Below are 27,033 nucleotides of genomic sequence, written 5' to 3'. Positions count from 1 at the left end.
GCACGATAAATACTCCATAACTGTTGTCTGATTGAAAATTTGGACGTATAAAGAGAGGAATTAACCGTAACCGTTTAGGATAAGGGTAAAACTAGATTCAACTCATCTGCAGTGCAAGTAAAAGAAAGTATTTGTCCCCTTACTGAATTCAAAAGGTTTTGAATGCAATAACTCAAGAATAAGGTGACGTAGGAGCTTTAAATTGATATCATAGGTGCATCTACTAAAAGTCTTGGATGAGTTTGAACCTCAGTGCTCTTGACCTCAGGATTTTGAAATTGATACCACATGTGTGTTTGATAGAGGCTGAGCATTACCAGTATTTTTGCATAACTGTCACACTTACATTTTTCAGATCATCAAGCAGTTTTTAATATTAGACAAAAATAACTTGAGTAAATAGAAAAAGCAGTTTTTAAATTATGATTTTATTTATTCAGAAAGATTGAAAAAGTAATTTTCACTCACCTAAATAAACCTAATAACTGGTTGTGCCACCGTTGGCAGCAAAAACTGCAATCAATTGGTTCATAACTGGCATGCATCTTTCACATCAGTGTGGAGAAATTTTAGTCCACCTTTCTTTGAAGAATTCTTTCAGTGTTTTCAACCAAAATCGTCCAGTTTAAGGTCATGCCAAAGCATTGCAATTGGATTTGTCAGGCCACTGCAGAAACCTGATTTTGTTTGAATTTTTTGAGTCATTCAGAGGTGGACTTATTGTGAATTTTCTCTTACTGCATAACCCAAGTGCTTTTGTGCTTCAGGCCATGAACTGATGGTCAAACATTGTTCTTCAGGATTATCTGGTAGAGGACAGAATTCATGGTTTCATCAATTACAGCAAGTCGTCCTGAAGCAGCAAAGCAGTGACAGACAATCACACTACCACCATTATGTTTAAATGTTGGTGTGATATTCTTTTTATGAAAAGTTGAATTGAAAAGTTCAGCTTTTGTCTGGTTAGTCTACAGAGTATTTCCCCAAAACTCTTGAGGATCGTCAAGATGTTTTTTGGAAAGTATGAAACGAGCCTTTCAGTTCTGTTTTTCCCCAGTCTCTTTCTTATTATTGAATCATAAACTCTGACCTTAACTGAGGAAAGTAAGGCCTGCAGTTCTTAAGATGTTGTTTTTTGTTCTTTTGTGACCTCCTGGATGAGTCATTGATGGAGTAATTTTGGTAGGCTGGCCACACGTGGGAAGCTTCACCGCTGTTCCAAGCTTTCTCCATTTGTGGATAATGACTCTCACTGTGGTTCACAGTCCCAAAGCCTTAGAAATGGCTTTGTGAGGCAGGTTTGGATAGATTTCCTCCCTTAATAAATAAAATCATCACTTTGTCTAATATTGAATTTTGTTTGGTGAGCTGAAACATTTTTGAGTAACAAATATGGAAAAAACTAAGAAATCAAGAAGAGGGCAAATATCTTTTCACTGCATTTTATAAATACATCTGAGACAGCCAACGTATGATTGAAGGGCAGACAGGAAAAATGCATCATATAAAAGTGTTTTGTTGCTGTTTGTAGTGGGTCTGCTGTGTCGCTCAGGGTTACATTTCATGATGCCAGCTGTATTTGTCAGAAAGTTTAGTTTGAATTTCTGGCATTAACAGCAGAGCTGAATCTGTGAACATATGACATGTACTAATACAGTAGTGCTTTCATGTTTGTCACACTTGAGACCTATATAAAATCTTACCAAGCCCACCATGGACAACCGTGCCCCGTTTCCATTTTCTAGTGCTTATCTGGGTCTTCAGTCAAAGCTGAAATGCCCACACTCCCTCTCCACCTCATTCAGCTCTTCCAGGGGTTGCCACGGTATTGCTAAGCTAGCTGAGAGACATAATCTCCCCAGCATGTTCTGCGGATGCCCCAGTGTATCCTCCCAGTTGGAGATGCTTGAAACACTTCAGCTAATAGGCGTCCAGGAGTTGCCCTAGTTAGATCCCCACATCACCTCAACAGGCTCTTTTCAGTCCAGTAGAGTAGCTGCTGCACTAGTTGACTAAGCTCCTGGCATGATCTCTAAGGCTGAGCCCAGACATCCTTCTGAGAAAGCTCATTTGCACCTCTTGTGTTGTTGATCCTATTCTTTCGGTCACTATCCACAGCTTCTTGCCACAGGTGAGGGGAGGCGCATATGGTGAACAGCAAATGGACCGCTTTGCCTTCATGCCCAGCTCATTTTTACCACAATAGACCAACAGAGCACCTCCATCACTGCAGACGTGGCACCAATCCGGCTGTTCACTCTTCTCCAATTTTAAACTAGCTAACGTTGTAATGAGCAAATTAAATAAAGCAACACTGGCTTCAGATTGACAAACAATGAGTCCAGTTGTTGACTTTTGTAACTGTCCCTCTATCTCAGATTTAAAGGCCATTCTTTTATGTGCAGGGCTAAAGTGTCACAGTATGTGGAGCTTAAGAATGAGGACCCAAATACAGGACGCAAGAAGGTCCTGCATTTGGTTTTTGGTAATATATAAACAATAATCCAAAAATCACTTGGAGCAAAGCATTACACATGACTGAACAGGGAGAAGACACAAATGAAAGACACAAAATAGACGGAGAGAGGAGGAAACAGAACGCCTGAAAGTTAAACTAAACTTAACTAAAACAGTAAATAAAATAAAGTGCATCCACAACTAGACAAGACCCTGAACAATAAAACTAAAAGTTAACATAAAAGGATAATAATGACTTCATGAATCAAAACACAGGGTCACACAACGGAGACGTGCTACTAGGAAAATCAGGCAAATGTAAAAAGACAGAATCAAAATCAGTATTACAATATTAAAGGACTTCAAACGCTCAGACAGATAAAACCACCACCATCTGTGTGTGGCTCTATAAAAAAGGACCAATATCCCGACACGGACACCAAACAATATCCTGTGCATAATTTGGAAAAATCAGCTGCATATCACACAACAGCAGTGTTTGACGCCGTTGGAATGATAGCACATCGCGCATCCCTATCTGTAATAAAAATTCATGTCTTTTCTTTATTTTCTGATGCCTTTCTCGAAGTAGTGCCATATTGCAGAAAAGCAGAATGAAAATGAGTATCAGACGTACCGAACTATAAGAACACAGTGTGCCTATTTTTCAGGGAGATGGTTTTTTTTCCCTTCAATTATGAAGCAGTACATTTTAATGACACCTGAGGATTATATCTGTTAGTGGCTTATTTGGAATAAATGTAAGAACAGGATATTCAGTACAAGAAGCAACTGCAAAATGCCACAGCAGCGGAAGTGACAGTCAAAGATGTCAGACAACCACTAACCACACTTTTGACTGACAGGTACACTGTGGGAGGACAAGTGTCGGCCTCTGACAGGAATATGCACCGAGCAAAAAGCAGATCCAAAAAATAATCACCTGACAACACGGCTGTATAGATTATCATTTTATAAAGCCTGGGAGTGAAGTAGTTTATCTAGAAAATGCTAAAAATGTACTTGCAGTTACTTGACTACACCGCAGCTTTCAGGCTGAGAAAATACTCATGTATTACGTAACATGTTTTTCCTGCAGAAGGTATAATTAAATAAACAGTGAAGGGAGGACTAATGTTAAAATTTTATATTGAAAAGCACTAAAAAAAAAAAAAAAAAAAAAAAAAAAAAAAAAAAAGGCTTTATTGGAGATTTCATAATGGTGAAACGTCTGTCTGAGCTTGTTTCAGAGATGGAAACAGAAACTCACTGACAGGCTGTGCAGACATGGTAAATTATGTACTGAAAAACACGCTGACTGGGTCAGAGAGACAACCTCAGGCATTATTCATGTAGGCACTGGATAGTCTGTTGTTAGTTTATAAAAGAAATGCAGGCACTCAAACAATACTGATACTATCAAGGCATGTTTTATTATGTGTGATTGTGGACCCCACCCAGAGTAACTCAACACTTTCTAAAGATATTCAGGGCCAGATGCATTATATTGCCAAAAGTAATCACTCACACATCCAAATCATTGAATTCAAGTGTTCTAATCACTTCCCTGGCCACAAGTGTATAAAATCAAGTCCCTAGGCAAGCAGACTGTTTCTACAAATATTTGTGAAAGAAATCGCTCTCAGGAGTTCAATGCATTCCAGAGTGGTACCGTGATAGGATGCCACCTGTGCAGCAAGTCCAGTCGTGGAATTTTCTCACTAATAAATATTCTACGGTCAACTGTTAGTGGCATTACGACAAAGAGGAAGTGATAGGAACAACAGCAACTCAGCCACAAAGAGGTAGGCCACGTACAATCACAGAGCAGGGTCAGCAGATGCTGAGGCATATAGTGTGCATGGTTACCAGCTTTCTGTAGAGCGAGTCATTACAGACCCCCATGTGTACATCTGCAAATCTCAGGAAAACATCGTCAGACATCAGATCATGAACAAAAAAAGCATCCCCTTTCATTTAAAAACTCATCACACTTCTGACTAAATGGCATCAGACTAAAAGGTCTAAGAAAAAAAAAACGATACGGTCTCAGATAAAAGTGCCTCAGAGAGAAACTTTGTGAAGGTGACACTGTTGTCAGGTCCCCGCTGGACTGTTGGTTTTCCAAATACAAGAACCATAATATAAATAATAGAACATAACCAAGAACATAATATAACTGTAGCAAAAGTACAGAGAAAAGTTTGTGTATGTTCTGCCACTGTAAAAAAAAAAATCAAGTTCTACCAAAGTGGAAAAAAAGGTTTAAGGTCTTTGAAATAACCTTTAATTTTTTTTTCAATTTATATTTATGATTCTGGAAAGATAAATATTTTTTTATTTATTTTAAATCAAATCAGAATTATACTCTAATTTGTTACAGCTAATAAATTTAGCTGTAACAAATTAGAATATTTTTTGACATAGATGAGTGAGTTTGGTGTGGAAGAACTTGACTGGCTTGCACAGAGTCCTGACCCCAACCGCACAAAACACCTTTGGGATGAATTAGAGTGGCTAGGCCTTCTCGTCCAACGTCAGTGTCTGACCTCACAAATGTGCTTCTGGAACAACAGTCCAACCCTATGGATTAAGAACTCAAGTTCAGTCATGTGTGAAGGTAGACGAGCGAATACTTTTGGCACCATAGTGTACTTTGTACTATGTTTTTCTAGCATCGTTTTTTTAAGGGGCTCTTTTCAGATTCTATTTTCTAGACTCTCAGAAATGTAGCCCAAAAGAGTGACAGATGATCTAAGCCCATATTTTATTTACAGGTCCTCAAGGCAGATAATACAATACGAGGCACATAATATTCTTTAAAACAAATCGAGTGGTTGCGCAGATATTAAAGCGCCAAATCCAAATAAAACTTTATTAGAAATAGTAAGCTTCTTTCAATAATAAATACAGCATTTGTGATACTGTTCTTTTTCCCAGTAAGAAACTCTGAAATACTCATATTCATGTATGTGCTAGAAGCAGTGCAGAACATTTTAATTCAGTTGATGTGGCCTCACAGCCCAGCAAGAAGACTTTTGCAGCTGAGAGCAGAGGATGTGTGCTGGGTGCCATTATAACAGATACACTCTGCAGCCAATTTTTAAGTATGCCTTGCTAGTACTGAGTTGGACCCCCTTTTTCTGCCTGCACAACTTAATCCTTTGTGTCATAGATTCAACAAGGTGCTGAAACACACTGGAAGTGTTAATCCTTATTCAGCCAAGTAGGGAAAAGATCTAAAGGATAACGCGATGGTCTAGATAATGAAACTGCTGAAGTTAGCTCAGACAGATCTATAGGAGAGAAGCAGTCTAAATATAAATCAGGTCTCACAGCTGCTTCTTAAGCTGCTGTAGTTGCTTATACATCTGTGACAGCTGTGGGAAGGATGTGTATTTTTCTCTCTTTTGAGCGAGGCACTCGTGTAGATTATCCACTGAGGATTGAGGAAGCGATTAAGCTCCCCTCGATGCATGTTTTGAGTCATGTAAAAATACTCCTCTTTAATTAATAATTTCAGCCTGGCATGGTTTATGTTTCTTATATATGTGCACAAATTGTCATTTCAAAAGATTAACCGTGGGGAACAAGATGCCTCCTTGTCTAAATACAGAAAAAGTGATTCTGCGCAATAACTGTTCGGGGTGTTTTTTTGAATATCTGGACAACCCACCTCTGAAACATTTCCTACAGCTAACAGAAAAAATACATGTTACACAAATAGAAGTACAATTATTCTAATTTGAGGAAATGCACCCATCATCATTCATAATTATTTCCAAATTCCAGAGAGTACGTTTATGGTATCAGAAAGTCTTCTGCAGCCAGCTTAAGCCCTTAATTAGACCTATTGATGATGTTTTTCACTGATTCCTTTTGATTGTTAAAAACAACAGCCTTAACTGCTCATTTAGTTCACTTAACCTTTTACAGAGGAGCTATAAAACATGTGCAGACTGAAAACAGGTCAGAAATGAAAGACTAATGAATAATTTTTGCATCCTGTGGCTTTGCTTCTTTTATATTAATATTTAATGGCAATTTTGAGCTAAAAATCTTTGATTCTTTGATTTCTCCCTTTCAAACAACTTCATGGCCCACCTGCAGTACCTCCAGAGCTGGAAACCACACTTTCTCAATCGTTGTGTAGGATGAAAGTTTTTAGTCAGTTAATACTTAGCCTAACTGTTTTGCCAACAGCACATAGCCTGGCGGTGATTACGCCACATGTCGGTAGAATGCTGACAAATTGAAAAGTTGTCTTAAACAGGAAAGCAAGCGGCGTTCACCACAAAGAGCAGGATATGCAAAAAAGAGACAGAAAACGTCAAAAGGTTAAAAAAGGCCACATGAGAAGTCTTCAGTGTTGTTTTTTTTCCCCTGAGTTTCACAGAAGCTCCTGGTCTTTCATGACTACCGTCTTCTCTGAAGCAGAGTCTAAGCTAAAGGACAAACAACAACATGCTAATGCAAATGAGACTTAAATCACATTACAAAAGTAGCAGGTAGAAGTGACAAATAGCTTTAACTTACAGGCTTCATTTCCAGCATCCACATCCCTCATTACAGCTGCAGAGATTATGAGCCGTGATGCATTTTGCTGCTGGTCATAATTAATGATCAGTAATAAGCTGGTGGTTGTCAGAAAACTTTTTAATTGAACTGCGCTGCAAGTGTGTGACATTTCACATTAAAACGCATCCTGTCCGTCCCACTCACACATACACACACACACACACAGAGCTGTAAGCATGTGTGTTCAACTTGCATGTGCTTTTGATCAGAATGAGTCACAAATATTGACTGGAGTCACAAACTTGCACTGGAATGTATTGCTGAAGCGTGTCCTTTCACTCCGCCTGGTAAACTGGTGTCTGCTCACAGTTTGTCAAAACACACAGCGGAGGATTTTCAACCTTAATCTGTCCATGGAGGAATTACTGAGCTCTGGTGTTTACGTTTATGTCACCACAGCCTTCAAACACAGCCTGTTAATTAATCATCTGAAGAAAACGGTCTGCATGTTTCTATTTTTTTCTCAACTGAAAGAAATCCCATGAAAGGTTGTGCATCCAAATCCAGTTAGACCTTATTCATCTGTGCTTTAGAGCCCCACTATTGTCTCAAACTGTTAAAAACAAATGCAATTAGTGACTGAATTACACTGTAGCCATTTTCAGACATGCACTTTAACCTGCCAGCTCCCTAGTGTAAAGCCCATCTGATGTCTGATTGCACCAATTTTGAGAAAAGCGCAGGTAATAGTCTTGTGAACACCCAGCTTGCAAGTGGTTGTCCGGTGTCCTGCACACTCTACCCAGACATAGACCTCCCAGAAACTCACTGATGAGTTCACATGTGATAAACTTCAAACAATGTCCCAACCTGTGTCATGGATCATCATGGACATAAAGACTGGAGGCTCAAATCAAAATAAATCTATGTTGATGCCAGAGAAACACATCTGAGTACTAAATATGCATTTAACCCATCAACACCCTGGAGGTCTCTGTACCAGGATCAGGCCACCTGCTACTATTATGATTTAAAAATGGGTGTAGCATTTGTTTGGCTTCAGCTCAAAATTAAATAACATCAAAGCCAAACATGCTTCGCTACAAGGCTGTGATTTACCTTCTAATTCACAATTTCTATTAAGCTCAAGTATTAATGTTCCCTTGGAGTTCTTTAGACTCATTCTGGCCTAAAGGACAAGGAGACTTTATTTTGCTTCAAAATACTCTAAAACATCCTGTATCCTTAGAGTCCAATGTTGTTCACTTTGGCCTTACAGCTTTGCAGCTGTTACTCGCTGAATTTGGAAATGGAAATAAAAGACACAGCCTGGGGCTTGATGGGTTGTTCTCGTCGATGAAAATAGCCCAGTACATGTGCACTTTACTCCTTGCGATTATGAAAATATCACAGGCCAGCTGAAATTACTGACCCCTTTCCAGAAATAAAACCAAGTATGTATATCTCATTTTTAATGATTTAGTATAAACTAATCAGCCTCAATTTGAGTTTTGAAGTGAAATCAAAAGAAGATGTAGTAGTGCTCTACTGCTGTGTTTTTAGATTTTTATACCTTTAAGCACTAAAACAACAAATAATCTCACATTGTAAAACTTATTGGTTGCTTGCTTGGTGGGTTATACAGTTCATTTGGTTGATTGGGGAGTTGGTTGGTCAGCTGGTAGATTGGTTGCTTGCTGGTTGTTGGGTGGGTTGGTTGGTTGATAAGTTGGCGGGTTATGTGGTGGGTTGGTTGGTTGGTTGATAAGTTGGCGGGTTATGTGGTGGGTTGGTTGGTTGGTAGATAAGTTGGCGGGTTATGTGGTTGGGTTGGTTGGTTGATAAGTTGGCGGGTTATGTGGTGAGTTGGTTGGTTGATAAGTTGGCAGGTTATGTGGGTGGTGGGTTGGTTGGTTGATAAGTTGGCAGGTTGGTTCATTGGGTTTGAGATTACAAACAGAATATCCTATTAAAATGGATAAATACATCATTTTCGGCACTAAATTATTGCACACATATTTTAGTTTTCAGACATTTTATACAGTAAGCAGTAAACCATTTGATCAAACTACATAATTATATGCCAAAAAAGATAATTCTGTGAAACTGTGCAGTCACACAGAAAACCAGCCCTTAATGTTTTCCACAACTGATTAAAGCATAAATTAGAAACAAGCATTCATGGTTACAAGACATAGTTCTTAAGTTCTATTATGTGAAGACATTTTTGCTGTGTTAAGAATTCATGGCAAATATACTACTGATTTTACCGAAATCTGCCCTCCTACTGATCCAAAATGAACGTAATTGCCTAAAGTAAGAGAATATTATTGATGTGAATTTAATTATCATCATCCTCTGAGAAAGTTTTGACCTGCAGAAAATCTCTGCTTATGCCAATCACTGACTCTTTTCAGGAGTCGCCAATATTTTCTGGTTTCCTGTAATTACCACCACAAAAAGTTAAGTGCTTTTCTTGTTCCAGCAGCTCTAGTAATGAGAACAGCAGGAAATGACACAGTGTGAGAAAGGAGCTGGACCCGGAGGTCGCAGAAAGTAAACAAGAGCTTTGAGACTGTCTATTGATTTCCGACGTGGGAGGGGAAAAAAAACACACCTGTCTCTGACTAACTGTTTCAGGTCTAGGATCAATGGAGATGATTGGGATTTTGCTTGAATTTTCACTGTTTTCTGCTAAATAAATAGCCCTTAGAAAACTTTCTATTGATGACTGTTGAATATCTGGCAAGTAGGGACACATTTTTGGAAAGAAATTATAACAATAGTTTTTCCAGAGGATAAAAGAGGGGGGCCAGTCTATGCTTATCTGTATTCTATGAAAAGTAACCGGCAAGGTCTGTTTTTGCTGATTGCAATGGACTTCCTTGTGCTATTTTTATCCTTCTCTGCCCCCTGAAAAAGAACAAAAACAACAGAAAAGCACAAACTCCAAAGAATCAGAAACACTGAGGCTTTTCAGCCAAGATTAAAATGCCATATAAAGACACCCACGCACAGATTTGCTTTAACTTTCTGTCTACTCGGTGGAGAAACCCAATGGCTTTCAAGCAAAGCTCTGCTGTCTAAGCTTCTTACTGCACATTAAGGTCATGTCCCATGTGTTCTCCAACATGAGCACTGTGAAATGCTTTTTTAATGCCATGTGAGAGACTGTTATGAGAGAGAGAAATGGTGATTTAAAGCAGGATGAATAATCCCACCCTGGGATTACTGAAGTGCACCTCTCCAGGTTTACAACCGAAAACATTACAAAAAGCCGTTGTAACACAAAATCACCCACACTGGAGTTTTATCTCAAAGTGAGATAAAACGCTGTCGTATGTGGTGCAATGGTGAGTGACGACACAGGGAGAGTTTGCCTTGGTAAAATTTACTGTACTGTTGCCTGGAAACACAGAACATGTATTTCTCTGTGAAATACCAAAGTCTAATATCAGGTCTCACCATCTTATTCCAGCAATCTATTTGAGGAGTTATTTTGAAGCTCCTATCCATGGTCATGTAAAAAAGAAAGTTTTCATAGAACTCTATGCAGTGCTGTGAAAAAATGAAGTACATCCTCGCAGCTTCTATAGGATTTAAGAGAGCAAGTATCAGCCAGGTGCTGCTAATCAAATGCACTCGATTAACTGATCATTAGCAAGTATAAGTACGTCTATAAAAGCCTCGTGTTCTGCTGTGAAACAGCGAGATCCTTTTTAGCCAGAGCGTTGGCCTGACTCAAACGTTCACAAAAGCTTTGCATATACTTTGTCACACTTGTTTTGGAGCTCTTCAGGAATCAAACATTCCTCTTTCAGTGCTTTAAGTGGCCCATGAGGCGTGTGGCCAAATACTAGTTCAGCTGGACTAAAACAGAGGGACTCCTGAACAACTTCACGAGCAGCAAAGAGCACATGGGATCCCCTCATCCCAAGTCCTTTCAGCCTCTAGGCAGTACTTGCGTAGCATTGCCTTTAGGGTCTGATGCCATCGTTCCAATGCACCTTGGCACTCTGGATGGTAAGCAGAGGACACAACATGTTTAATATTCAGGGATTTAGCTACGTTTTTAAACACCTTTGACTGTCAGGTTGGACCTTGATCAGTTTGTATGACCATCAGCAGGCCAAACACAGAAAAGAACTTTTTTAGCGCTGTAACAACCGACCTTGCTGTAATTTTATGTAATGGAATGGCCTCAGGGAAACGTGTAGCAGCACACATGACGGTGAGCAGATATTGATTTCCTGACTTTGTTCTAGGTAGTTGTCCAACACAGTCCACTATGACTTGGACAAATGGCTAATCCACAGGAATAGGACACAGTGGGGCATCACCAGATTTGGTTTACCAGCAATCTAGCACACATGACAACTGACACTGCTTGCACAAAACCAACACCTTTAGTCTGTTGGGAATTTAACTGCGTTTCCCGTTTTAGGGCTAAACAGTCAGCGATGACATGTCCAGGTTTGTGACTATAAAAACACTGACGATTTTCCTTCGAACCAGACGCTTTAGTCATGTGGGGCTGTTGCACAGAGCTAACACGTGGCTTCTCACTGACAATGAATGATGATTTATGGGTAAGCACATACTCATCAGCAAGAACAGCAGCAGATGCAAGAGTGGTCATTTTCTGTTCATTTAAATACAAAACTACACGCTCAGGAATGCACTGAGATCTTGCAAACAAGGCTCACATACGGAGCAGGCTGCACACTCAGTGCAAAGCAGCAGCCCCTGAATGAATGTTCGTCAGCCTTTTAAAGACGCAGGTGTGCCCAATCAGTCGCTGATTGGTCTGGCATCCCTCAGCTGGTCCAATAGACTTTCCCTGGTGGTAACCACGGGTTCCCAGGCAGCCAATCGTCTGTGGGGGTTGCCACACCCGAATCTGCTTGAAGAAAGGCTGGCTTTCTTCTTCCAAGGCCAGGGGCCATAACATTTCCATACAATAGGACTTGGGGAGAGTGACCCCCTGCTGGCCATTGATTGCACTTTTCAGCTCTATTTTATATCTATAGAAGCTGAATTCGAGGAAAATCCACTGGTTATTAAAACAGGGATATATTTTTCATTTTGATATAACACTGCAAAAACTCACATAAACATGCAGAAAGAAAATTAATACTGAATACACTTAAGTTGTTTTTTTTTTAAAAGACATGTAATATAAACTCACTCTGATTTTGCCGTTTTAAACAATAATTCACAATTTATTTTCTTCTAAGTTTTTTGAAGCTTTAAAGTAAAAACCTTACTCATACCTGAGATATATTTTATGATTTAAAAACTAAAAACCGTTGGGGCCTCACAGCCTGCCCAAACAGAAAGTATGACTGTGACAGTGGGGATTTTATGTGCAGAGGTTTAGTGACTGACAGATTCACTCTCAGCTGAAAAACTGCTTCTTATTTATTGTGTTAAACTACCAGAAGTGGAGGAGCACTTGTTTTCCTGTGGATGTGGCTGCTTCTCATGATTTGTTGCATCTGTGGGCAGCTCAGGGTTTCAGTCCAGGTTGCATGGATACCTAGTGGAGCATCTCTCGCTGCTGTCAATGTCGTGTCATCTGAAGACATAAACTACAGCTACCATCTCCCCTCCTACCCTCTTCCTTCCTGTAAGTTTTTCCTCAGGAAGCCTTAAGATCACCAAATCAGGAAAAAGTCAGAGAAGAAAACAAATAATGTCGGTCTTATCTCTCCCACAGACTTAATTTTTTGGTAACGAAATGTTAATCCTGATGCTCAGACAGTTATTGACGGGAGCATCTGGCAGCTGACCTTTGATGGCAGAATGTTATCTGGGCGAAGAGGAGGTTTTAACTTGAAATCAATAGTTCTGGGTCGTTTTCAATATAGTGAGATGGTGAAAAACGGTCAGAATAATTTTAAAATCATTAACAACTGCAGAGCTGTTAGCACACTTAGCTATTTCCCCTTCTTATGGCAAAAAAGCCTTTAAAACATTAACACAGGTTAACTGCCCAGATCAGCCTATTTGATGCATGTTTTTCATCTATCCCAACTAATGAACATTAAGTGAAATGATGACAGATATCGCACAAGAACAGAAGGGTAAATGTCTTTGAAGTAGTATTAAATTCACATGTACAAGCCATTTACACCATCCTCAGCTGATCCATTACCTGTAATGTGGAGGATATACGATAGCATCAATTGCTGGAATAAATTTTCACTTTATCGATGCTATTACAGTTGATTAGGTATTATTGTTATTTTATAGGCTTCAGTTCGTGATGCTGTTGGATTGGGTGATTAGGAACAGTCATAACGGCAGCTTTTAAATTGGACAATATTGTCCTATTACAGATATATAGGTTCAATGTGGATTTTTTCTGATATTCTTATTTATGAAATTGCTTTGCTTGTTTTTTGTTTTTATAGAACATAACAAAACGCTTTATGTAATTCATGAATGGTGTCAAAAAAGGTTTGTTTGCACAGGATCTCTGGCTCTGTTTACAGTACTCTCAGTACTGTTTGCAGTACATGTAGCAAAGTAGCATCATCAGTGACGCAGAGTTAAGCAGTGCATTGAATGGTAACTAGTTTGTGAAATATGTTAATCAAATATAAATATAACACAATATATACATACTACCGGACACTTTATTAGGTACACCTTGCTAATACATTTCTCAGTGTTTTTAGCATCAGACAGGTGCAGAACGTTTGTCAGCTGCATATGCATGGTCACATGTTCATCCCAAAAGTGTTTTTTGGACCGAGATTGGGTAGCTGCGTAGAGGTTTGAACTTTGTGATGTATTATCCTGCTTGAAGCCGCCATCAGAAGATGGGTACATGGTCAGTAACAACGCTCAAGTAAGCTACAGTGTATTCCCCACAGTATTACACAATGACCAGCAGCCTGAACCATTGATATCATTGATACAAGGCAATTCATGCTGTTTATGCCAAATTCTGATCCTACCATCCAAATAGGGAGCTAATGTGGTCTTTCAGGGATGCTCTTCTAACAAGTGGTTATTTGAGTTACTGTTGCCTTCCTATGGCCTCAAACTAGTTTGACCATTCTCCTCTAACTTCTAATATCAGCAAAGCAATGAGCCAGTGAAATCCCAGAAGATCAGCAGTATCTAAAATGCTCAGATTAGCCCATCTGCAACCAGTAACTGACACAGTCACTTATATCTTCATTCTTCCCCATTGTGGTGCTCAGATCACTTCATCAGGTTGTCTTGACCATGTCTATGTGATTAAATGCACCGAGTTGCTGCCATGTAAGTCACTGTTAGATATTTTATGTTAACGAGCAGTCGTTAACAAGAAGATGTGTACCTAAAAATGTGGCGGGTGAATGAAAAATAAAAAAGAAAACGAACGTGCTGTCTAGTGGGGTGAGACACTTGAACACAACAATCCATCTAATACAATGATCAAAGTCAAGTCAACTATACTTTAACTTCACCGTGTCACAATCCATCACTCTCTCCACTTTAGAAAAGAAATATAGAGCCGATAAGCTGCAGATAAATGTTGTTCCATGAACCAACCTTGAATGATATCGCCAGTGCTTATCTGACTATGAACTGGGTAGAGAAAAAAACCCAATAATACACTGAAATAATCATAGAAAAATGTGTCTGAGGCCAATTTACAACATAACTCTTAAGCACAGACCCAAGTCTGAACTGAGAAAGAACGGCAATCAATAATATTATCCTGAAGGGACCGAGCTATTAGGGAATAAAATGAGAGAGTTGTAACCACATATTTCTTTTTTACAAAAGTTATATTTATGATCCCCATTATATTTTATGCAGGAACACTTTTGTAATGCCTTAATTTCCTTATACTGTTTCTTTTACCTATGACAGCTTTTCTAAAATAGATGAATCGAGTCCAAAATACTCTGATCAACAATGAAGTTATCATAAGGTTTTTTACTCTTGTCACTCCCATGCCCTGCTCTAACAAAGTGAAAATTCCCTCCACACCAAGCATGATTTGATCCAGAAGGCTAGCTGGAGTGTTTGAACACCAAGACATCTCACAGTGGCAAACAATTCTTCCAAGATGCCCTTCTAAGTTGGGCCAAGCCTCACATCTAGTAAAATCCATCAATTACTTCTTCAACAGCCCTGCTAATAAACAGACAAACTAATCACATGGCCTCAGAACTAATAAGCTTCTACAGCAAGACTGACAGCAAAGCCTACGAGAATAACCACTAGCACTCGCTGAAGAGCAATAATCCCCTGCAATCATCTACTGAACGGAGTGAAGATGCAACAAACACTTACCTTTTATGAAGTGATGCGGTGATACTGCATGTCAGAGACGGGCTACTGGGACGTGTTGCACCAATTTAGCTCCAAGCTAATTTGACTTCAAGATTGAAGTGGCTGAAACTAATATGATGAACAGCCACCAGAAGCGTCTCCAGTGAAAGAAGAAACAATGCAGTCTTATTTCTTCCACAACGTCTTCCTGAAACAGCATGATAACAATGCTACAGCCTAAGCTAACACTAGCAGCTCATTGAAGAGGGCGTGTTTGATTTATATTCCATTGAATAGAGTCAAAAGTCTTTAGCCACCTCCCTTTCTTTAATATTTGGTTAAAAAAAAAAAGAGAGAGAGAAGTAGGTGTAGAAGTATATTAAAACATTTGCAAACATGCATGTAAATGCATGATATAAGGCAAATTAGAGATTGCACAACTATAACAAGCTTGAAAGTCCATATTTGGTATGACCACCTTTAGTCCTTTAGGCCTCTTAGGAACACTTTCCAGCAAGTTTATTTAAGTAGTCTTCAGGAATAGCTCCCCAGGGTTCTTGAAGAACATCAAAGCTCTTCTTTGGATGTTGGCTGACTTTTGTTCCGTTCTCAGTAAAGATGATCCCACACTACTTCAATAATGTTGAGTTCCAGGCTGTGTTGAGGTCTGCGATAGTTTTCCTTTGTGTATATCCAGGTATGCTTTCACTGGTCCTGGAATGGGTTTGAGATCATTGTCGTGCTGAAACATTCAGCCGTTGCCAACCAGATGTTTTCTAGATGGTGTTGCATTATTGGATCAAAATGCGACGGTACTTTTCTACATTCATAATTTCATCAGTTTTACAAGATCGCTCAACACCACTGACATCCTCAAACCATGAAGAGTCACCACGGTGCTTTGCGCATATGGTAAATGGACTAGTATATACAGCACCTTTCTACCTTGTACACAAAGTCTAACCGCTTTCTCGAACAAGGGGCAGCACTTGGTTCAGGATATTGGCAAGGATACTTCAACGTGCAGGCTGGAGGAGCTGGAGATCAAACCATGGACCTCCAATTTGGTATACAACCCACTCAGCCGCTGTGGGTATAAAGCAGGGGTGTCCGATTCCAGTCCTCGAGAGCTATTGTCCTGCAGCTTTTAGATAGTCCTCGTTCCGACACACCTGAATCAAATGAATGGCTTTTTATCAGGCCTTTGCCAAACTTGATGGCATCTTGAAGAGGTAATCCAACCATCTGATTCAGCTGTTTTGGAGTAGGGATGCATCTAAAAGCTGCAGGACAGTAGCTCTCGAGGACTGGAGTTGGACACCCCTGGTATACAGGGAGTGCAGAATTATTAGGCAAATGAGTATTTTGTCCACATCATCCTCTTCATGCATGTTGTCTTACTCCAAGCTGTATAGGCTCGAAAGCCTACTACCAATTAAGCATATTAGGTGATGTGCATCTCTGTAATGAGAAGGGTGTGGTCTAATGACATCAACACCCTATATCAGGTGTGCATAATTATTAGGCAACTTCCTTTCCTTTGGCAAAATGGGTCAAAAGAAGGACTTGACAGGCTCAGAAAAGTCAAAAATAGTGAGATATCTTGCAGAGGGATGCAGCAGTCTTAAAATTGCAAAGCTTCTGAAGCGTGATCATCGAACAATCAAGCGTTTCATTCAAAATAGTCAACAGGGTCGCAAGAAGCGTGTGTGGAAAACCAAGGCGCAAAATAACTGCCCATGAACTGAGAAAAGTCAAGCGTGCAGCTGCCAAGATGCCACTTGCCACCAGTTTGGCCATATTTCAGAGCTGCAACATCACTGGAGTGCCCAAAAGCACAAGGTGTGCAATACTCAGAGACATGGCCAAGGTAAGAAAGGCTGAAAGACGACCACCACTGAACAAGACACACAAGCTGAAACGTCAAGACTGGGCCAAGAAATATCTCAAGACTGATTTTTCTAAGGTTTTATGGACTGATGAAATGAGAGTGAGTCTTGATGGGCCAGATGGATGGGCCCGTGGCTGGATTGGTAAAGGGCAGAGAGCTCCAGTCCCACTCAGGCGCCAGCAAGGTGGAGGTGGAGTACTGGTTTGGGCTGGTATCATCAAAGATGAGCTTGTGGGGCCTTTTCGGGTTGAGGATGGAGTCAAGCTCAACTCCCAGTCCTACTGCCAGTTTCTGGAAGACACCTTCTTCAAGCAGTGGTACAGGAAGAAGTCTGCATCCTTCAAGAAAAACATGATTTTCATGCAGGACAATGCTCCATCACACGCAGCGTCCAAGTACTCCACAGCGTGGCTGGCAAGAAAGGGTATAAAAGAAGAAAAACTAATGACATGGCCTCCTTGTTCACCTGATCTGAACCCCATTGAGAACCTGTGGTCCATCATCAAATGTGAGATTTACAAGGAGGGAAAACAGTACACCTCTCTGAACAGTGTCTGGGAGGCTGTGGTTGCTGCTGCACGCAATGTTGATGGTGAACAGATCAAAACACTGACAGAATCCATGGATGGCAGGCTTTTGAGTGTCCTTGCAAAGAAAGGTGGCTATATTGGTCGCTGATTTGTTTTTGTTTTGTTTTTGAATGTCAGAAATGTATATTTGTGAATGTGGAGATGTTATATTGGTTTCACTGGTAAAATAAATAATTGAAATGGGTATATATTTGTTTTTGTTAAGTTGCCTAATAATTATGCACAGTAATAGTCACCTGCACACACAGATATCCCCTAAAATAGCTAAAACTAAAAACTACTTCCAAAAACATTCAGCTTTGATATTAATGAGTTTTTTGGGTTCATTGAGAACATGGTTGTTGTTCAATAATAAGATTATTCCTCAAAAATACAACTTGCCTAATAATTCTGCACTCCCTGTAGAGAGTAGAGCAGGGGTGGGCAACTCCAGGCCTCGAGGGCCGGTGTCCTGCAGGTTTTAGATCTCACCCTGGGTCAACACACCTGAATCAAATGATTAGTTCATTACCAGGCCTCTAGAAAACTTCGAGGAGGTAATTTAGCCATTTAAATAAGCTGCGTTGGATCAAGGACATATCTAAAACCTGCAGGACCCTGCCAGCTGGGCTAGTTACAGATCTTGCATCCAGATGGATGGATGGACAAAGACTAGTCTGAAAATGAGTTTTAAAAAAAAGCAACCAATATCCAAAGAAATTTTGAAAGCCTCGAAAACCATTGCTCAAGGTTATTTTTAGAAAATCACCAGATAGTCTGACTCCTTAGACACAGATTATAAAGAAATGACTGGCAGCTCAGTACTGCATCACATGAGTCTTGCCTGTTGTCCTAGCTCCAAATTCAATACATAGCTTGAACTTATAATATATACTTTTACTGAGACACAGTACTTATAATGTGAGACCCAATAATAAATCAGACCTTATAAATAATATTATTTTATGATTTATATGAAATTGAGTCTTTTAGTTAACTTTCAAGTTAAGATTTAGGTTTGAAAAGAAATCTGTGGTTTTGCTAAGAATCCATGAAATTCCTTTCAATTAATTTGCATTAGTAACATGAAAATTCCATTTTTGTAGTGTTTGGAAAGGTATTCAATTACATATCCAACTTTTGTTGTGAACGTTTAAAAAGAACGAAATCGATTCTCAGGGATGGAGTCTGAACAATAGACAGCTATTCTAAAAAGAGTGGCCTTGTGTTTTATGCTAATACTTTTAACAGAGGTGATTAAATGGACATGTACCTGCAGAATCAAATACAAACCATTCCTCCTTCCTAAATATAATTTTTTCTTATATTTTGACAGGTGTTGGTTTGGCTCTGCCGTCATTTTTACATTGTATTTTTTGATTTCTGTTATTTGGTCAGTGCCCTGCATATTGGCACCAGTGGCCAGGGAGCGGCGCCACAGGGACAGTGTGTATTCTTGAATGATATTACTCTTATTGTAATCAGGCCTGCATTCATACATGGCTGATTAACCCACAAAGGGGCTGGTAGGGGGAAAAACAAGCAGCTCCTGATGAAGTCTTTTTATTTTTCCATATTTTTCCAGTGCTTCTCATCATATCTGCACCCAGTTTTTCCATGTCTCACATCTGCCACTGACTCCTCATCCATGTAGCATTTTCTTTTAATGTGTGCCAAAGAATATTTTAACTAATGATAGCAATATCTCATCATACTTTGTGTCAAACATGGCTTTAGATTTAGCATCTGAAAAGTAAGATTTGCATTTTTTCTCTTCTTTATTGAATTTGGTGGATTTTTTTAAACAAAAAGAAAAAAAAACAGAGGCTCTTGGAACGTTTATTTTACAATTTTCTAAAATTTTCTAAAGTAAACAATTGATTCATTAATAAAATATTAACCCCCTTCATATCATTTTGGGATGCCCTGGAGATGTGTACTGCACATTACACTTCAATATACTATAAAATATGCAGGGAATATATATGTCCTTTTCTGGTTATATATTAAGCATTAATAAATGGTAAATCATTCTTTGTGTGTGTGTGTGTGTGTGTGTGTGTGTGTGTGTGTGTGTGTGTGTGTGTGTGTGTGTGTGTGTGTGTGTGTGTGTGTGTGTGTGTGTGTGTGTGTGTGTGTGTGTGTGTGTGCGTGCGCTATCTGCAGGACACACTGCTGGAGCTCCTGTGTGACGCGGTGGTGTCGTCAGTACGGCAGGGAAAAGGTCTCGTGATCAGCGGCTTCCCCAGAGACTTGAGACAGGCGGAGGAGTACGAAGCGAAGGTCAGAGCACAAAGCTGATGGAGTAGACAGCGGGGATGTGGTCAGAAGCATGAATAAAAGAAGGGGCCATGAGTCGTGGTGTATGCACAAAAAGTTCGGTCTGAGCAAAGTGAAGGAGTCACAATAGTCGCACGTCACTGTGACGAATGCTAATTAAGTCTGATTCAGTGTTAACATACGAGTACAAAGGGGGTATGAAAACAAGATTTGAAAATAGGAAAGAAGTGATCAGAATGAATGCACATAAAAATGTGGACTGCGGATCATTCAGGATGAAGGCCGGCCTGCAGACCAATGTAGTTAAAGGGAAGTTCCTGCTTTTAACTTCTAACTGCACCCGTTGTGTGTGTCAGATGGGGGAACCCAGCGCAGTGCTCCTGCTGAACTGCTCAGCCGACACCATGTCCAATCGCCTGCAGTGTCGTGGGAGATCCGGCTTCCAAGCCGCCCCAGACAGAGAGAGCGTCCTGCACAGGAGGGTGGAGAGCTTCTGCAGTGACACGCAGGCGGTGGCAGCTCACTACGAACACAAGAGGCTTCTGCACACGGTAAGATTAGGAAGCCAACTCTGGAAGGGTTAGAGGTTCAATTTCAGAGTTACTTTCCTTACAGGAACAGATCACCTCTCAAATTAGAGTTTAAATCCACTTTGTCTAGGCTGGAAATCCATTTACATTTAGATGTCCTTCAAACATCTCCCAGCGCTCTTTTATCTTTAAAAGGAAATCGTCTGCCGGGATGTTCTCACTCACAGAAAAGCAGCCGAAGAGTTCCCAATAATCACTTCATTATCTCTCATATGTGAGTCTAACCGTCCTGCATGACTGGAATTTGCAACTTTACTGTATTATTCAATACAACCAGCTCAGATTTGACATGGTGGATAAATAATAATTATGAGGATTGTTTTTAAAATACAAGCATGCCAGCCTCTGTGATCTTAGAGGAGGAAAACAAAGGAAAACATAGTTTACCAGAGACATGCCTGTCTTGGATCAAAAGAATGCATTAGTCAGAAGTAACAGTGGTTTGTACTATTAGGCATTATTATTCAAAATTATTTATATGTGAATAGCATAATAATGTGCTTAGTTTTAACGGTGCCATCCCAGAGTATTGAATTTTATCCTGAAATTTATTGGGTGCTGTATTAATGACGCTGGAAACAGAACCCAACAATTAGATGCGGACTACATTATCTAAACAGACTTTCCAACCTTCATGGTTACTGAAGGCTTTTACGTCTTATAATATAATTTATTCTGAGTTTTGTGTACTAATTCATTCACGTTTACTTTAATTTAGTTGTTGTTAAATTGTACTTAAAAAACATTAAATAAAAGCAAAGATTGTGTAAATAGTTTGTCCTCTCTCATCTGAAGTGTTGAGGCAGTTATGTTTAATTATTCTGCCAGTTCCTAGGGGTAGGTACCGGGGGGGGGCATTTTTGGCACATGTTCATTTGCCTTCCCCAGTACAAAGATAAAAGATCCAAAGGGATAAATAAGAAAACGCCAGGGCAATTCTTAATCACCATTTTTGTTTGTTTGTTTTTATTCCAAAAATTTCCATCACAAAGGTAAACGGGGCTTAAGTTATGTGTTTTGCTTCACAATTTCCTGGAGAAGAAGCCCTGGACCCCCGCCCAAATCTGCATCCATCTTCCAGTTGGTGCTGATTTTGTTTTACGTAATTTATGTGAGACAAGATCCACAAAGTCATCTTTCTGTGCAAAGAAAAACTCAGCTGAAACGAGCATAAAACTGCAGCAGTATAATCTCAATCCATCCGCTGCAGTGTCCCAAGGTAGAACTGCAGGAAACAGAGACGGTAACAAGGACCAAAACTAAAAACAGAGAACAGAAAGAAAAACCAGAACGAGGCTCAGGGGGGAGCAGCCATCTGCTGCAACCGGCTGGGAGTGAAAGAATAGACTAAAGGGAGGAGAGAAGAGACAGAGAGCACAGGGAGACAGCACAAAACACAAACTAGACATGCTGCTGTGGTGTGTAAACACAGAGGGAGTGAAAACAGGTGAGAATGTGTGTGTCACATGAAGTCCCCCAGCGGGCTGAAGCCTAAGGGAGGGTTCAGGGTCACCTGATCTATCCTAACTAGTTGTATAGATTGCATGTGTATATAGAAGCTGCTTTTGGTTGCTTACATATGGAAAGGGATGTGTTTCTCCTCCCAGAATCGAAGCAAGGATTTATTTTTTTTTTGCTTGTTAGGTGAATGTATGAACCACGCACTCTAATATAAAAGTCTAAAAAGAGAAGTGAAGAAAAAGCCTTAAGTGTCTTAAACCTGCATTCTTTCTAATGGCCAACAGAGGGGAAACAAATCTACGAGAACAACAAGCTTCTGTCTAAATCTGCAACCTCAGAAGACAGCGTAACATAGAAAAATACATATTAAATAAAAAGAGAAAAAGAAATAATAGTGAAAGATGGGGAAAGAGAAACAACGCACAACAGAATTTACAATAAATAAAATTTATAAGTTTTTTAAAAAGTGACCTAAAACTAGAAGCTAACTCTGTTGCAGCTAAGTCCTAAAATCCTGTGTGGAAAATGTGTGTTTGCAGTCTGCATGCTTTAAATAGTAAATAAATAATATTCACGTTTCTACTCAAATGTCTCAAAACACCAACAGCTGAAAGGGTCATAGAGAAGAACAACAAATAGGCGAGCCTTTGTTTTAAGAGTGAATTGTATTCAGATTTTGTCTGACCTCTTACTGCTTCCTAATAAAAATGCAGAAATGTTTTAACTAAAAATAGCTGAAGATTTTTGGCAAATACATAAAACATGCTCCAGAGTCTGTGTTAGCAGGCGTCAGTGTTTCTATTTGGATGCTTTACACTGGGAAGTAATGATTAACTCTGTTTAGTGTGACCTAACCAAATCCTTTTAATCAACTTTCCGTTCCACTCCGACATCGTGTTGATGTCCGTCTTCCAGCTCTTCTTCCCATTCCTCCTGCTGCTCGGTTCTGATTTAGTTTCAGTTAATTGGCATTGGCAGTTTTGGAAAAGCCTTGCATTTGCTTTGCTCGTAGAGAGCTCTGCCACTTGATTTGTTCGCCAAGATTTGAATTAGCCAATGACAAGTTGGACAAAACCCAGCTGGTGAAAGATAATCACTGATGACACCTGGATACACAGAAACAGGGGAGCTGATGGACCTTTTTCACAGCAGGCGGTCTGGTTTGTCACAGCAGGTAAAAGGTGCTAGCTGCTCTCCGTTTAGGTGAGCTGTGTCCAGGGTCGGGGCAGTCTGGCCCACCGTCACGTGATTTCACTGCTGTGCTGCAAAAGATTCATTAGTCTCAGTCTCAGGTATCCAAATTCATTTCAAATAAACACATTTTAATTACATTTTTGCACAAAATAACAACTTTGGATTTTTTTCCCACCACAGGAAATGGATAAGACTTTTTCATTGTTTATAGGAGCTGACCAGACTTTTCTTTAAAGATCCTGTTCTTTAAATAAATGTTTGTCCTATAGGCAGTATGAACGATGCATATATTTACCAAGGTCACCCACTGGTTTGTGAGTATTTTCATTTTCAGCATCATTCATTTTCTAATGACTTAGTTGCAGGTCGTTAACCAGTGACACCCAGGATCGCCCTATTTTAGGGATTAACAATAATCCTTAAAAATAGTTTAAGGTGTGCCAAAAACAGATTTTTCTTTCATTTGCCAAATATGATTACCAGTATTTAAACTGTTGTAAATGACATGTTGGCCTATAATGTCTCGAGCATCTCTATTATGAATAATATCAAGTCAGCTTGTGGGGGAAACAGCATTCCTGTCAGAGGGATAGAAGCTGAAATCAGTTTTTGCCAGTTTATTTTTATAAATCCTTTATTTATCCAGGTAAAAAGCAGAAATTACAAAAAAAAATACAACATAACAGTTCTATAAGGATATTTTAAGCAGCCAAAAAGGACTAATTATATAATGTGGAACACAGAGTGGATGCAATAAGAAGATCTTCATAAATCCTGTTGACTACAGCCTATTTGTGGACATAGGCAAAGATATTACACATTAAAAACACACAGAAGCGATCGGCTTTTGGCAGACGATCACTTGTTGGCTTCACTTTTCACACCCAGAAGCTAGATCTATCTTTTATACAGACCATGGTTTATCCTCAGGCTTGTAGAGCGATTTATCCATGTAGACCAGTGGTGTCAAGCATGCAGGCCGAGAGGGCCAAAATCGGGCTGCCAAAGAGTCCCAGTGGAGCCACTGAATGGCTCAAAAATGCAGTTAAGTCTTTTACTAAAGACATCTCAGGCTGTTCATCATCTTTTTTTCCCAACATTAACTAAATGAGAAAAAAAAACATTTATCAAGAAATAATAGCTATAATCTGTTTTCTGGTAATTTTTGGAGTGTGCGGTAAATCCGGGCTGGGACCATGGTGAATGTTTTTTTTAAAGTGATGCTTATTTTTTGGATTGTTTTTCTGCTCTGGCCTTTTTTAGATCAAATTGAGCCATGAGCTAAAGTAAGTTTGACACCCTGCGTCTGGATTGTTTTAGGTGTGAGCTGCCCATTTTTGAAGGCATCGACCATGGACACGTCCATCTTCTCTTAGATATGATAAAACCAGATGTCACTCACCTTGCTCTGCTCAAAATACAAAAGAAACACTCACACCAATGTCTCCCAGTTACTCAAAAAAAGGTACAAACTTATTTGCAAGTAGTTTCATGTAGGAAATATATTGTGTTTGTACCGAACTACGCCCGCCAACCAAAGGAAGTGTGCAGCTACTGTTTACATCCTGTCACAATGTCACGAGCCTCTTCTCTCTGATAGATGGAAAGTTTTTCAGTGGAGAAAACGACTAAAAAGTCACGTAGACTGGAGGCAGTTTTGCATTTCCAGAGGAGCTCTAATTCTCTGCTGCAGAGCTGTGGAGATGTCTGCCTTCTCCTGAGTATAACTGAAATAAATTGCACTCGTCTCGCGGTGCTCGGAGCACAGTTCCACGTACGAACTATTTTCTTTCTGCCAGCCGAGAGAAGGACATTGCAGCTCAGCTGAGGGGGAAGCCATTAATGTTCACATCCTGTCATCCTGTCAAAAACCTGTCATCTTTGGGTAGACACACACTTCAACACATTCTACCAAACTACACCCGCTGTGATATGTTTGGCGGGTGTAGTTTGGTAGAAAGAAAATAGCTTGAACATGAAACTTCTAATGACGACACGGACGCTGAGTTTTTTTTACTTTTTTGCTCATTTTGTGGTGCCCTCAGTGCTTTTTAGTTCCTTTATTTTCAAGAGAAGTCAGACGTTTCCAAAACCAGACCACTCACAGAAGAACAATCTTTAAAAAAATGACTATACACTTTCACCTGAGATGGACAAGATGTTGAAATATGTTGTGTTTAAGGTCAGTGATGCAGGGAAGGACTAACTCGCTGTGAAGTTTTACTCGCCTCTCTGAGGTTTCCACTGACATGAGAGCGATTAGAAAATCACACGCGTTCCTTTCGGGGTTGATCTGCTCCTTTAATAAATTTACTGTTTGAACTTTTAAATGCCACATCAGGTGTGTGTGTGTGTGGGTGGGGGCTTAAATGCCACATCAGGTAATGAGGTCATCAGTCTGCTGTGAGCTCGCACTGCAACAGGCTGCTGTCCTCCACTGCACGTGGGCTTGCTAATGGTTTGAGAAAAGGCCTCGTTTTCAGCCGCTTTGTCTCCGTCTGCAGATTGATGCCGAGAGGTCGCCGGACCAAGTGTTCACCCAGATCTGCCACTCGATGGAGTCCGGGTTCTGATACCTACACCTTCACAGCCCAAACTCTGCAGTCCAGGAGGGCCCATCTAAGAAGACCTTCTCTCTTTCTCTCTGCCATCACCCCAAGGAGACTCACTCGCATAACCTCACACCTGCGCCAGACTCATTGAACTCCAGTGGTATGCATGTCTCACCTGCAATCAGTGAAACCTCTCTCTGCTTTTTGACACTGACAAAGCGCCTGGTTGTCACATTCTGCTTCACAAAAATGCATCCCCACCCCCCATCCCCTCTTCTCTCTCTCTCTGTTAAATCAACCTCAATATATGCTGCCAACTGCCACACCAAGGCAGATAACTGTACTGAGAAAAATAGCAGTCCCTGCTGTGACTGAGAGCATGCTGGAAGTGAAATCTCGCCACCTTCCCACCAGAGGAGCTGAGCAAGGTTCCCCTGCCATGCTACAAAGTGGAAATGTCAGTGTGTGCTCATGCTCTCACGCACAGCACCTTGCTTCTTATTGTAACAAGCATGCAAGAGTTAAAAGTTAAGCTTAACTGCCCTTTGTGCATTAAATTTAAAAAGGAAAAAAAAAAACAGAAGCAAATAAAGAGTATTAAGATTACTGCATTTGTATGTTTCCAAGCTCATCGTACAGGTGCGTGTTTTGGTATTTAACATTCAATAAAGCCAGTGCATTTGCTAAATGGAGCATTTCTGAGTGTGTCCTTTGGTGTGGTGTGTAGCGTACAGCATCAAAGCTGGGCTGACAGCGCCATCTGCTGGTGAGAGCATCACAACAAAAAGACAATTAAGTGTTAAGTTTAAGAGATCAAGACAGGTGAAATTCCCCTTTCTGTCAGGATAAAGTTGAACTACACATTTAATCTCTGAGATATCTAAACATAAGAAAAAGGAGTCCAATTTTAACAGAACGTGTTTAGTTTTTTAACATGATAAAGAAATGCAGCTGTAAATGAAAGAAAATTGAATTTAAATGGTGAGAAATACACGTGTAAAATTTCAGGAAAAGTTTCTGTTCATTCACAGAAAATATCCTGTTACTTTTTACTGAGCACCTGTTGTGATTTAATTGTTATTTAATTACTTTGGTGTAGTATGAATGGCCGTGGTGGAACCTATTGAAATATAGTTATAAGTCCAAAATATATGCACCCTGCCTTATTTTCCAAAGATTTTTACGCCCCCCGGGCCTTATGTTTCACACCCCTGGTTTAAGAGTTTAGCGTAAAATACACAGAA

The 27,033-nt window shown here is 39.9% G+C and overlaps 1 protein-coding gene across 1 annotated transcript in view; it reads left to right on the top strand.

Moving 5' to 3' along the window:
- The window catches only part of ak5 (adenylate kinase 5), a 108,025-nt gene extending 81,541 nt beyond the window's left edge, over positions 1–26,484 (top strand). The window contains exons 12-14 of the mRNA XM_031731012.2: positions 19,879–19,995; positions 20,349–20,543; positions 25,742–26,484. Coding sequence (XP_031586872.2) covers positions 19,879–19,995; positions 20,349–20,543; positions 25,742–25,810 — 381 coding nt within the window. The 3' untranslated portion in view covers positions 25,811–26,484. The remainder of the gene's footprint in view (positions 1–19,878; positions 19,996–20,348; positions 20,544–25,741) is intronic.
- The last annotated feature ends 549 nt before the right edge of the window (positions 26,485–27,033 follow it).

This window comes from Oreochromis aureus, linkage group 18, assembly GCF_013358895.1.
Source record: "Oreochromis aureus strain Israel breed Guangdong linkage group 18, ZZ_aureus, whole genome shotgun sequence".
In the NCBI taxonomy this organism is placed as follows: Eukaryota; Metazoa; Chordata; class Actinopteri; order Cichliformes; family Cichlidae; genus Oreochromis; species Oreochromis aureus.
This window is presented reverse-complemented; position numbering and strand designations above follow the sequence as displayed.